At 61.2% G+C, this 13,029-nt stretch overlaps 1 protein-coding gene across 8 annotated transcripts; it reads right to left on the reverse strand.

Annotated features, from left to right (window-relative positions):
• Positions 1 to 793: 793 nt before the first annotated feature.
• MATK (megakaryocyte-associated tyrosine kinase) lies at positions 794 to 9,567 on the reverse strand. Of its 8 annotated transcripts, XM_032394914.1 has the most exons (14): positions 8,310 to 8,445; positions 7,917 to 8,001; positions 7,288 to 7,347; positions 6,819 to 6,932; positions 6,600 to 6,715; positions 6,251 to 6,509; positions 5,702 to 5,795; positions 4,357 to 4,422; positions 3,492 to 3,591; positions 3,318 to 3,402; positions 3,157 to 3,230; positions 2,821 to 3,016; positions 2,316 to 2,402; positions 1,743 to 2,222 (listed from the first exon to the last, which is right to left on the reverse strand). In XM_032394914.1, exons 3-14 carry the CDS (start codon positions 7,294 to 7,296, stop codon positions 1,983 to 1,985), a joined length of 1,440 nt encoding a protein of 479 aa, XP_032250805.1. In that variant the 5' UTR covers positions 7,297 to 7,347; positions 7,917 to 8,001; positions 8,310 to 8,445; the 3' UTR covers positions 1,743 to 1,982. The 8 variants fall into 8 exon arrangements, with proteins under 8 accessions (XP_032250802.1, XP_032250801.1, XP_032250805.1 ...); XM_032394911.1 differs by lacking the exon at positions 8,310 to 8,445 and having other exon boundaries at positions 794 to 2,222; positions 4,369 to 4,422; positions 7,942 to 8,218; XM_032394910.1 differs by lacking the exon at positions 8,310 to 8,445 and having other exon boundaries at positions 794 to 2,222; positions 3,327 to 3,402; positions 7,942 to 8,218.
• Between the last annotated feature and the right edge of the window lie 3,462 nt (positions 9,568 to 13,029).

Below are 13,029 nucleotides of genomic sequence, written 5' to 3' on the forward strand. Positions count from 1 at the left end.
TTAGTGACACAGAGGACAGGAGGGAGGCCCAGGCCTGTGTATGGACCGGGGAGCAGGTGGGAGGCACCTGCTGGGATGTTGGCTTTGTAGGGAGAGGCCCGCTTGTGCAACCCCCCTCCCCAGTGAAGGGGGGCCAGGCCCTGGAGGGGGGTCCAACTGCGTGCACTAATGGCCTTGGATGAGGACCCAGCTGTGCTTCCCGCTGAGGGCCGGGAGAGGGGGTCAGGGGCTCAGCGCCCAGGGGTGGGGGGAGCCGGGCAAGGAGGCCCCAGCCACCCTGAGCCCGGGCGGGCGGGGTCGCTGGTGCTTTCCGAGGCTCCCTGGGACCCTCCAAGCCCAGCTGCCCTGTCTGTGAGGTGGACTCGGGGCTCTGGGGCCGGGGTATGAGGCCTGCAACGTGGGGCGGGGAGGTGGTGGTCTCTAAGTCCCTAATTGCTTCATTACTAGGGGCTGCTCTGTTCTCAGGCCCCAGTGAGCTAATTGGCCCCGGGTGGGTTAAGAGGCTGCAGGAGGGATCTGGGCATTAGGCACAGGGGCTTTGGTGGCTTAGCGGGTTGCAGCTGATTCGGGTGCAGACGCTGTGTCAGCTTAGAGAACAGGATTAAGGGCGGGGTGGGTGGGGCTACGAGTCCCCTCCAGCTGGATTAGGTGGGGGTCAGGCCACTCTCAGCCCCACGGGCCTCCCATCCTTCACTTCTCCCCCAGGAAGAATCCCGAAGCCCCTTCAGGTGCTGGTGGGGAAACTGAGACCAGAGGGTGGGCAGGGCTTCGGGGTGGGGGGCACCGCAGGAGGTCAGTGTGACCTTGGGAAAGCCCCCCCGGCTGAGGCTGTGCTCAGGCGGGGGTGGGTCAGCCAAAGGGGCGGGTGTGCTATGGTCTGGTGTCCCCTCCCCAGCCCCAGTTTGGGGGTTCCTGGGGTGAGGGCCACCCCCGCCTGGCCAGAGACCTTCCGGGCATCCTAGAAGCTGGCTGGCTGGAAACATCAACGGAGAGGGGGTGACTGTCAGACGCAGCAGTAACTGAGCACCAGCTGTGTGTGCTGAGCCCTGCGCTGTGTGAGCCTTCAATCCCCAACCCCACCCCGAAAAGACGCCTGATTGTAGAGGAGGCTGCGGGAGCCCAGGTGGGGGGACCAACTCCCCAGTTCACCAGATGCACTAACGTTTAGCACTAATGTCCCCCCATCCTAGAAATGCTCTCGGTTCGGGATGGTTGGTCACCACAGGTCAGGGCCACAAAGCTCAGAACCTGGGGGTGCAAGCCCGGGCCCCAGCCCCTGTGTGGGTGTGGACAAGAGGGGCAGGGCCGGCGCTTTTCAGCCAGTCTCCCCCTGAGTCACTGGGTCAGTCTGGTGGCTGGACTGGACCCTCCCCGGGCTCCCACACAGCCACCCTGAGGGGCAAGGCTGGGGCCGAGGGGGTGGAGGCGTGGAACTTGGGCCTCCGTGGCCACTGGCACTCTCCTGCGGTCCTCTGAGCCTGGGACCCCAAGGGTTGAATACGGCAGCCATGGGGGTGCCACAGCGGGAACTATGGATGATACAGTAAGTAGGTCCGTGGGGGTGGCTGTGATCCTGGGGCTTCTCCTCGCTCCATCCCTGGGGACCTGTGTCCCCGCGGCGGCTACAGGATCCCGGCTGGGTGGGCCCCTCAGTGGGCAGACAACGGGCAGGTGGATCGCCCTGGGCTGAGCGATGGCGGCGGGGGGGTCCCCTGGTGTTAAGCCCCTGGGGTGAGGGACGCCAAGGGTTGCAGAGAGACTCAGACACCCACAGTCCTTGGAACCAGGCTTTATGGAGGCGCTGATCCCTCGCCTCCCCGGTCTGTGGTGTCCACGGGCTGCCTGGAGACCCCCGCGAGGGCCTGCCCTGCTGCGAGCCAGATGGGCAGCTCACCGGCCCTGACCCTCCTCAGGCCTTGGCCCCTGCCCCACCCCGCGCCCTCCACTCTCTCCTCTGGGGCCCGAGGCCCCACTGGGCAAGGTCAGGGCTCCTGGCCTCGGGGCAAGGGAGAACTGTCCGCGTCCTGGCCCCCCACCGGGGCCGAGGCGCCCGTGCTGCGCAGCTCCCGGGCCAGCTTCTCTGCCAGTTTTCGGAAGGGCGGCCGGCGGGCAGGCTCAGCCTCCCAGCAGCTGCCCATGAGGGCATGGATGGGGGCCGGGCAGCCCTCGGGGGGCTCCATGCGGTACCCTTTCTCCACGGCCTCGGACACCTCCTTCAGCGACTGTGGGCAGAGTGCACACCGGCACGGCTGGGGTCAGGGCCACAGTCGCCAGACCCGCAGGGGGCCCAGTGCCTCCCCGCACACTCCACTCACCATCTTGGGGTACGGAGCCCGGCCATATGAGAACACCTCCCACAGAAGTACCCCGAAACTCCAGACATCCGACTTGCTGGAGAACTTCTGTGGGGCCCAGGATCAGGGTGAGGAGGGGCCCCGAAGGGCTTCTGCGCCAGCCCCTGCTTCCTCCAGGAAGTCCCCCTGGGCTGACCTTCACTCTCTGGTCTCCTCCCAACAGACTGCTCCCTCTGAGCCTCCCCCAGCCGAGTGGGACTCAGACCCAGTGCAGGGAGGGGGCCTTGTTATTCTTGGCCCCAGCACAGAGCCCGTCTGTTTCAGAAATGGGGAAATGGGGGCCCAGAGAGGGTCACACAAGGGAGAGGCCAGACGCAGGCTAAAAGGAACGACCGTGGGCCAAGCACTCACTGGGGTGGCAGAGCCATTCCCTTGAAAGAGGTCCCGAGAGAATAAGAGATGTGCCCAGGGTCACAGAGCAGGCGGAACCGGGGCTTCAAGGGTCCCAGGGGCGGAGGGGGCTCACCCCATGTTTGAGAGCCTCGGGCGCTGTCCATTTGACTGGTAGCCGGCTTGAGTCCAGCCCCTTCCGCTCAGCTTTGGCCAGGCCAAAGTCACTGACCTTGGCCACCAGGTCCTCGGAAATGAGGATATTGCGGGCGGCAAGATCTCGATGCACCAGCTTCTTGCTCTCCAGGTACTCCATGCCCTCAGCAACGTGCCTGGGGAGGGGGCAGGGCCCGAGGGGGTGTGTGGCTGCAAGGGTGCAAACTCCCAAGGCTGGGCTTGTCCTGCTCCATGCCTCAGTGTCCCCCTGACCTTGGAAGGCCCCCCTCCCCGCCCCCCCCGGAGCCCCACTCACAAGGAAAACTGCAGGAGCTGGGGGGTGCTCACGAGGGCCCGGCCTCGTGTGCGCAGAAAGTTCACCAGGTTGCCCTGCGGGGGAGGGAGATGGACCTGGGGGGCTCGAGGCTGCTCAGAGGCCCCCCCAGGCCCCGATGGCACCTCAGGCCCCACCCCCACCTTGCTCACGTGCTCCATGACGATGTAGAGCCCCTGGTGCAGGATGACGCCCAGTAGACGCACCAGGTTCTTATGCTGCATCTTCCTGGGGGGCCGGCAGGTGGGCCATGAAGGCACGGCTGGGACCCCGACCCCGGGATGCCCTCCTCACCCCCACCCCGCCCCCGGACTCACGTCATCACCGCCGTCTCATCCAGGAAGGCCTGGGCTGTCACATCGCACTTGATGTTCTTCACGGCTACCTTCTGTCCCAGGTACTCACCCTGCAGGACCGCTGGGGGGGAGAACGGGTATGGGGACAGACAGTTGGGAACACCCACCTACCCCAACCCCCACGTACCCCAACACTGCTGTGGGGCCCCAGGCCTGGAAAACCCCTCACCCCTACAAGCTGATCAAAGAGAAGCATTGAACCCAGGTCTGCAAACTTCAGCTTGGGGGCCAGATCCAATCCTGTCAGAGGGCACCCCACTTTTGCAAGGCCCTTAAGTTCAGGGACACGTGGGTGGCACAGTCAGTTAAGGCCCCTAAGTTCTGAGCGGTTTTTACCTTTTTAAATGTTTGGAAAAAAATCAAAAGAAGAACACTACTTTGCAATAAATGAAAATTACATGGAGTTCCAATTTCAGTGTCTACAAATAAAGTTTTATTGGCACACGGCCCCGCCCATTCATTTACCTGCGTCTGCGGCTGCTTTCCTGCTACAAAGGCAGAGCTGAACACTGACTCAGACCGTCTGGCCTGAAAAGCCTAAAATAGGTGCACTCAGGCCCTTTACAGAGAAGGTAGGCCGACCCCTGACCTAAGCAAGCCCCAGAGCCTTCCAAGTAACAATTTCTGGGAGTGGCATTCCGAGCACAGGGCATGGAGGTGGGAAGGCATTAAGCACGATCACTGATCACCGAGTGCCCGCCTGAGCCGACGTCAGCCGCCCTCACAGAGCTGCTGCTAACATGGGTGTGAATTAACTCGCCCCTCATGACTCCTAACCCCGAACACGCCCCTCTTCCTTCAGCCTCTTACCCAGGCCTCCACTCACCTCCAAACTCACCCTCTCCAATCCGTGCACCCAGCGTCAAATGTTGCAGGTTCAGTAACCAGCCAGCTGTGGGGTGGGGACCGGGTCAGAGGGGAACGGGCTCCACCTGGCAAGAGGCCGGGTGGTGTCCCCCCCAGCGCCCCGGCCAGGGGCACACATTCAGCTGCTCCCAGCAATGGTCAAGGGCTTGTCCGAGACCCCCACTCCTGGGCCTGCTTATCAAGTGCTGGAAAGCAACAGAGCCTGGGTATCCCAGGATGACCTGAGGAAAGGGGCTTACGGGGTGGGGGATGGACCCCAGCAGGGCTTCCCAGGAATGCCCCATCGGGTCCAGGGGGTGGCGCTGGCAAACCCTTTAGGGCTGCCCTTCTCTCTTCTACCTGGAGACTGTCCCTCCAAATACCCCAGGGGCTCTTCCCTTTATAGTCCTTTACCTCTGGCCACCCAGGACACACAGCAAAAAATACAACAGACATGGAGACTGGTAAAGCTTCTGGAACCTTCTGGCAAAGGTTCCAGAATCTTCCAGAATCTTCCAGCATTCTAAGTGGTCATCTGGGGTCCAGCCTCCCTGACTCCTTGTCTCAAACATGCCCATGTTCTCCCGTCCTCTCTCTAGTAGGTTCCATAGGCTCCTTCCCCTTCCTGCCCAAAAGCCCCCCCTCCAAATTACAAGCCCTTAGTTATGATCAAGCATGGGGACACCAGCCTCCCCTTGGGGCCATCCCCGAGACGTCCAGATTTCCCTGGGAGAGACAGACACGATCATCAGGTTCAGGAGGAGTGGCCGTGGGAGGGGGCGTTTGTTCGGGGCCTTGAGCATCGAGGATTTCATTACTCAGGGGCGGGAGGGGCACTTCGGGTGGAGGGAACAGAATGCACAATAGCATAGAGGCGAGAGGAAAACAAGGAGGCAAGTAGGGAGCATGGAGGAAGGGTCTTGTAGATGAACTAAGATGGCTCAGCCACAAGGGAAGGTTCTAGAAGGCAGGAGAGTGATGTGGGTGAATTTTCATGATAGAAAGTCACCTCTGGGGACACTGAGGTAGGGGTCCGGTGGAAGGGGAATGCTCCCCAGAGAGGAGGCGGTCTAGTGGGAGGGTCTGAGGCTAGGCTGGGGCTCGGGCTTGGGCCTCTGGCCCAGGCGATCGGGTGGATGATGGGGACCCGGAAGCAGAGCAGGTGTGGGAATTCGCTCCTCGTGGGCCGATGGGCGTCCGTGGGCACCTCTGCCCCACCCGAACGCTGCTTCAGGTCTTACGCTCGCAGTGCCGGGCACAGCAAGCCATGCTCGTGCAATGTGGCTTTGGCCACGGGCCCCATGAGGAGGGGCGGGGGCCCCTACCTTTGGCCAGCTCCTCTTCTGCCGACTTGGTGCCCTGCTTCCTCTTGGGTTTCACTAGCTTCGTGCAGATGGCCCCCTTGTCCTTGCTGTAGTGCTGCAGGGTGGGGGCGGGGCAGAGGGAGCCGTGAGCCCCGCCAGGGGTGCAGGGAACCCCTGCCTTCTGTGCCCTCCCCGGGGAGGCTCTCTGAAGGGGGTGGGCAGGAGCTGGGGAGAAGGGGGCTTTGCTTTCCACCCGAGGAGTTGGGCTGGTTTCCATGGGAACGGAAAGGATGCAGGCTAGGAAACAGGAGGATCCTGGGGAAGGTGGGGCGGTGGTCTCTGGATCAGTGTCAACGTGGAGGTTCCTAGGGGTCCCCAGAGGAGCCACCCCAGTCCCTCCCTAGAGGTGGACCCAGAGGACCCAGACCAGCTGTGGGGCTGGTGGTCCACGGAGACTAGCCCCTCCTTCCCACACCGGGACTGTGCGTGCAGCAGTGGGTGTCCCGGGCCCACCCGGTTGCCAGAATGGGGGGGGGGGGGCTGGGGTCCCTCCACCTCCACGGTGCAGACCATGCGGCTCTGGGGCGCCAGGCCCGGCGGCGGCCGCACCTCCACCATGTCCATGAGGTTGCAGAAGCACACGGCCTCGTCGATGGTCAGGCGGCCGTCGCGGTGCAGCACGCGGTAGTGGATGACGTCCCGGCCGAAGCTGACGCACAGCACGTAGTCGCCGGGGTGCCGCGCGGACTCGCGCACCAGGAACAGCCCGTCCTCGGGCGGCTGCAGCTGCTGCACGGCCTCCTGGCCCGAGATCTTCCCGTGGAACCACCTGCGGCCGGCGGAAGGGCACGCTGGGCCAGGCGGCCCGGGCCCTCCTGCCGCCCGGCCCCGGGGGGTGGGGGGGCGTCCCCAGACTCACGGCATGAGGCTGAGCTTGGGGTCCGCCGACAGCGCCTCTCGCTCGCGCAGCGCCCCGGCCGCCAGCAGACCCTCCTGCCCGCTGGCGTGGTGCTTGGCACGGTACCAGCTCTTACTCTACCGGGGAGGGAGCCGGCGGTGGGTGCGGGGCGGCGGGGTCCGGGCTCCCGGCAGAGACACCCCTCCCCAAGCGCGCCCAGGCCCCGCGGCCGCCACTCACCTCACAGGCCTCCAGGATGGTGACCACGTCGCCCTTGTGGAAGGCCAGCTCTCCCGGCTTGGGGCGCGTGTGCTCACACTTGGTGATGCACTGGGTGCCTGGGGCCCAGCGCCTCTGAGGCCGGGCGGGAGGGAGGGGGGAGGGGCAAAGGGGCATGAAGGGGAGGCCCAGGGAGAGAGAGAAACGGAAATTGGGCAAAAGACAGCAAGGCAGACACAGAACAGAAATCAAGAGGGAGCAGCCTGGGCAGAAGTATCAGGCGCAAACCCAGGGGCCCAAAGCAGAAGGTCAGGAAGAAAAGGTGACAGAAATGTAGCATCAGGTGATAGTGAAAGAGTGTGCAGCACTGGCTGAAGGGGGCTGGAGTCACAGGTACAGCGCCCCCCCCCCCCACGGGGCTGAGGTCCCGCGGGTGTGGACTGGGTGGCGGACGGCCCGGGACACAGGCACCCGGGTTGGGGGTACTCACCGTTGGCATCCTGGCTGAGATGAACGTGGGGTGCCAGGCACGGAGGAAGCGAGGGCTCACCTGGGGGCGGGCAGAGACCAGCTGGAGAGCCCAGATTGGAGGCAGGCTGGGGCCCGGGGCCTTTACTAACTAACCACTTCCCGCCCAGGCCAGGTGGAGGCAAGTACCGGAGGGCATCCCCGTGGGGGTTCCAGGTGGTGGCTCCCCAAGCCCCTCTGGGGAGGTGGTCTTTACCCACAGGAGTTCCTTGTCAGAGTTGCAGCCATGGAACATCAGCGAGGAAACCACAGAGTCTAGCCCCGCCATTGTCCCGGAAGGGCAACGGATGCACAAGGTGGGCACAGAGCAAGTGGCCATAGGGTGGGGAGGGGTGGAGCGCCTGGCTCAGGCTCTCCAGCAGCCCCGCAGTGGGTGGGAAACATGGTGCCACCTAACTGAGCTTGGTTCCTCTTTTCTGGTAAGTGGGCAGGGGCAGGGCAAGGAAACAGAGGATGATTCAAGGTCATTCCCAAGTATCTCTGAACCTAGGGTGGGGCTGGGAGGGGGTGGGGGGAGGGGGCATGCAGCCCTGCTGGGCTTCTCTGGCCCTCAACTGAGCCTCTCTGATGCCCCCCAATTCCAATGCCAACCTAGGATAGACATGCGGTCTCTTACTGCTGCTGGGGAAGGGTCTTTTCCACCCCTTTTCTCCTCCTTGGACCCCACAGCAGGTGGCTGGGCAGTGGGAATGGTTGGGGGGATGAGCCTCTGCCCCTCCAGTATTGCCCCCCATAAATCCCCAGCCCCATGAGTACTCACACGCATACTGATCCATGTACACACGAGCACACACAGAAACACATGGGGCTTGGACACAGGTGGACACAGGTACCCACAGGCACGCGGGTATGCAAGCAAAAGCACGTTCACCTAGAGACAGGTGTGTACACTTCTACACATGGGTGCACACGGATAGACTCTCAGACGGCCAGAAATGTGTGTACCTGTCCCCCCCCAACACACACAGACCCACACTTGAACACCTGGGCGCCAGACGCTGGGCGCCAGACACTGGGCCACCAGGGCACGCAGAGCTACACGCAGGGCCGCGCACACGCATCTCGGCCACACGCGAACATCCCTCCACGTGGACGCGCGGATACACACACCCGGGAGCTTGCAGACGCGCACACTCGCACCCAGAAAAATACCCCCACCCTGCGCCCGATCGCCTCTAACCACCCGCTCCCCCAGCCGCGTACCCGCCGCGCACGCCGGACGCGCACACTCGCGCTCACACCGGCCCCTCTGCCGCACGCCCGGGACGCCCCCGGAGGCCTCGGGGTTCCCCCCCACACCCCGCCACTGCCCCGCGGTCTCTCCCCTCACCCCCCTGCCACCAAGCTCACCTGCTCAGGGGGCGCCCCCGGGCCGCGCCCCGCGCCCACACCCAGGAGGGCCCCCGCGCGCTGGCTGCGCACCCCGAGGCAGCCCTGGCGGCACAACTTGGAACAAGTTGCTCCGTTTCCTCATTTTGGGGTGGGGGGGAGGAGGGCTGGGTGAGCGGGGGAGCGGGAGGCGCCGCGGCCCGGGAGGCCCCCGCAGGTCCTAGCGCCGGCCGCACTGCGGTCGGCTCCGCGCGCCGCCGCCGCCGCCGGCCCCTCCCCGCCCCGCCCCTGAGGCCCCCGGCGCCTCCCGCACCGCCCGGGCGGGGGCCGGGGCGCTCGCCTGCTCCACGCCACTCCCGGGCCCGGTGCCGCGGGGCGCACCCCGCCCACCCGGGGAAACGGAGGCCTTGGAGCGCGGAGCGGGTGCCGCGCACGGGGCGGGGGAGTTGGGGGGGGATAGGGAGAGTGAGCTGCCCGTTTGGGGAGATAAGCAAGCCGCAGAGCCCAGACTGTGCAATGGACCCTTCGGACTGGGATTCCAACGCCCTCCTCGCTCACCTCCTCTGCCGAGAGGGCTGTTGGCGTCTAGCGCAAAGTGCTCAAAAATGTCATTGGTCATCAGTATCGTTAGGATCCTCAGCAACATTAGGGGGATATTGGGGCTCCGGAAAAAAGGTCCTGTGGAACCGGAGGCCTCCTGGTGGAGCCTGCCCAGGGTCATCCCAGCTGGGCCGGGGGTTCCTCCTCCGCAGGGCCGGCAGCGCGGGCTTCAACCTCAGACACCGGTTTGACGAGCATTTGCTGAGCTCCGCACTGGGCCCAGCAATCGCTCCGCTTCTAGGGGATGAGTCTGTTGGACAAGGATGGCGCTCATCGGAGGAGGGTGATGAGCCAGGATGCCCAGGGAGCCTGAGTCCTGTTTTAATCTTCTGTCAGCCCAAAAGGCTAAGTGTCTACGCTCCAAGGCATCATGTGATTTCTCAGAATAGAGGCCCAGTTACAAAATTGTAAAAACATCCCAATTATGGAATATTCTAGAACAAAAACTAGGAAATTGTATGTATCAAGGTTCTAGAATCAACAGTTGTCGAAAACTACCACCACCACCACGTGACTCAACCCAACCCGCACTATCCTTTTGTGTTATACAGGAGAGAATAAGCACACGGGGAAAGTTCCAGAAGGGGACCCTCCAAACAGCCCTAGGGTTATCCCCAGCGAGGGCAGTAGGCAGGGGGAGAGGGAGGGAGAAGACCGCTTTCCTTCAAGGTGGTGTAATTCACTGTAAGTGGTAATGTTGGCAGGGAGGATGCCCCAGCATATTCCTGCTAAGCGGGGTCCCCAGGCTCCCCGGGCTCGGCTGTGGGAGAGTCCCGGGGTACGGCCACACCTCCCAGCCTCGGGCACTGCTGTGGATCCAGGGCTGGGGACCCTGCAGCCAGCATTCAGTTGGGTCACGGGGCTACCATATATGGCAAACCATCATCACTTGCCTGAAATAGAAACATGAAAATAGCCACAGGAAACCCAGTAACACCAGTAGATTCAGACCAGAGACTGCAGCCAGAGGTCCCACGATGGAGGCCTGCCTGCTCTCTGCTCAGCAAGGACAGGAGCCTGTGTGTAAGACCCTAAGAGGCTCGAGCACCCCAGGGAGCCTTTCTCCTTGATAGAGTCAGGGAGATGGGGAGAGGGTTAAAGGGGCTGGCTTGCTCCCCCTGTGAATCAATACTTAGTGTCTGAGTAATACCTACGTCTTCCCCAGGACCCCAGGGATCCTTGTCCCACACTCTGGAAGGCCCTACCCCAGACAGAGGGATCAGAGAGGAACCACAGGAGCTGAGATTGGAGAGGGACAGACTTCAGGTGGATAGTGCCAGGTTTTCAAATCTCCAAGGGCTAACCTGGGGTGCAGCAACCCCCCCCCCCAGCATATGGGCATGGGGCACTGAGCTGTACCGGACTCTAGGGAGATAGGTTTGAGTCCATGGTTTATTTGGGTCAGAGCTACAGAAGGAGTGAACTCCCCACTCCTGAAGGCATTCAAGAATTGGCCACTTTGAATCTCAAAGACTAGATGGGTCTTGCAGTCCCCAGAGGTGGCAACCCCAGTTTCTCCTCCTCCTGCCGGGCGCAGGGGGGACTAGCCCCTTCCTTCTACCAGCCTGAAGCCAGTTGGTAGCCACACCATCAGACTGGATTCCAGAACGACCCAGCCGTGGGCTCCTCACCCTTCAGATTTCTGTCCTGTTGACTTGATTCCAGAAATTCTCTGACGCCCCAGGCTACCCACCTGGTGCAGGCTGGTAACACAGGAGCCCCTCCCTGGTTCCCCAGCTGCCTCCAGTTTTTCTCCTTGCTACCATTCACCTTCCACTGCATGGCTAAGGATGAAAATGTGACTGTGGCCCTCCCCGGCACTAAATCCTTCCATAGCTCCCCGCTGCCTAAAACGCTCAGTCCGGCCATCCGAGCTCTTCCCGTTGGGCTAACAGCTGGCTTCCCTAGCCTCATCTCCTTCTGCTCCCACAAAGCACCCAATGGTCTGGCACCTCTGAACGGCAGGAGCTTGCATCCTTTTGGGCTGGCTGTCCCTTCTGCCCGGAATGCCCTTCCGCCTTGTCCATCCGGCATCTTCCAGCCCACGCCCAGCTCAACTGGCACCATTTTTGTGAAGCCTCCCCGGATGCCCCATCCTTCTCGGAGCCAGGCCCTGCTTCTATGTCCTGCAAAGACTCCTCGAGGCAGGCACCAGCTCTCTTGTCTCACTGTGTGATGGCTGTGGACCTGGCCTTGGTGGCCAAGCCCATCAGCCTGCCTGGGAAGGAAGCCAGTCCCAATGATGTGGGAAGCAAAGGCAGAAGAAAAATTATTAAATGTCCTACTACCTACAGCCCCTGGACAAGTCCTTCAAACAGGCAGAGTGACATTCCTCTGGGGACTCAGCTGCCTCGATGTTAATACTTTGCTAAGGGCAAAAGGCAATCTTAGCCCGACCCCAGGATCCTATAAGCCTACTCTAACATATAAAAATTCCTTTGGAAACTTCCTTTATCTCTACCCCCCAAGATACATGTTGGCAATCATCCCCCAAGCATACTTACCAACCCACCGACCCACTTCATATACATCTGAAGGGTCTCATGACTGAGGGTTTACTAAACAGTAATAAATGACCTTTCCCAACAATAGCTACCCCCTCAGGATCCTGGAAGACTTGCTTCCAAAACACCTGGGAGGCTTACACTCTCCCTAACCCCCTCCCAACCTGAAAGTATGTAATGGGCCGCTCCTCAAGACCCCAGAGCAGCTCTTTGTGCCCCCAGGTCCTATCCCTGTGCTTGAATAAAAACCACCTTTTTGCACCAAAGACGTCTCAAGAATTCCTTCTTGGCCTTTGGCATCGAACTCTAACATCCTTCCTACGTCAACCAGAAAGCAGGGATTGAATCCTGCAGGAAGAATTCAAATCCTCGGATGCAATTACGCCTCGGGTTCGTGCTGTGACTAGTGTTGGAAGCCACTAGTTGGTTTTTGGTTGCTTCTGAACGGGGCTTCCGCCACTCGCAAGCAAAAAGATTCCTAATACTGAAAATGGGGCCAGAAGTGGGGGGTTGAAATGAACAGACTCTAGGACGAGCAATTGGTGAGTCAGATTAGATGACCCTAAACGCAGCTAGGGATCTCCTGGGCGTCCCCTTTCAAGATCCGATAAATCTGCGTTCCATCCATTGGGTCTATTGGTGCCATCTTCGGTCACATGCAACAGAAAAACCCTGAGGGACCCACCTCCCTTGGACCCACTTCCCTTCTCTCCTGAATGTCTCTCCTTATTTATTCAAAGCTCACTGTTCTTCACTTCCTACCTTTCTCCTATTTTGGCTGTTGCGATTTGTATAACCCCCACCCCCCGTTCTCCACACTCCTGCCCACGGAGGATTTGGGGGGATTTGGCGATTTGAGGGGAGCCAATCTTCTCATTTTAGAATTGAGCAGCTGAGTTCCCGAGAGGCAAAGCGACTAGTCTATGGTCACACAGTTGGCTGGGGCTATAAATCAGGTGTGTGGACTCACTCAACAGGGTTGTAAACTTCTCAAAGGCAGGGCACATTTCTTATTCTTCTTCACTGATATGGATGCAAATCAATGTAGGCAATGAACAGACGGAGTCCTGTAACAATGCACTTTACATAATGTATCAGTTAGTAGGATTGGCACACAGGGATGGAAGACCCCAAGTGCTAGAGGCTTGAATTAGATAGAAATTCATCTCTGAGGGATGTACTCCTGGGCAATGTCAGGAACCAAGGCTCCTGCCTTCTTGCTGCTCTGCCTTTCTCAGCGCAGGAACTTCCATCTCTTGAGCTAGGATGGC

This window comes from Phoca vitulina, unplaced genomic scaffold (genome assembly GCF_004348235.1).
Source record: "Phoca vitulina isolate PV1807 unplaced genomic scaffold, GSC_HSeal_1.0 scaffold81, whole genome shotgun sequence".
In the NCBI taxonomy this organism is placed as follows: Eukaryota; Metazoa; Chordata; class Mammalia; order Carnivora; family Phocidae; genus Phoca; species Phoca vitulina.

Coding starts and splice junctions, on each gene's coding strand:
- MATK (XM_032394909.1), bottom strand. CDS start 8,091: ATGCGTGTGAGTACTCATGGGGCTGGGGATTTATGGGGGGCAATACTG. Junction 3,231..3,317: donor TCATGGAGCACGTGAGCAAG/GTGGGGGTGGGG, acceptor CCTCCCCCGCAG/GGCAACCTGGTGAACTTTCT. Junction 2,223..2,315: donor GGGCTCCGTACCCCAAGATG/GTGAGTGGAGTG, acceptor CTCTGCCCACAG/TCGCTGAAGGAGGTGTCCGA.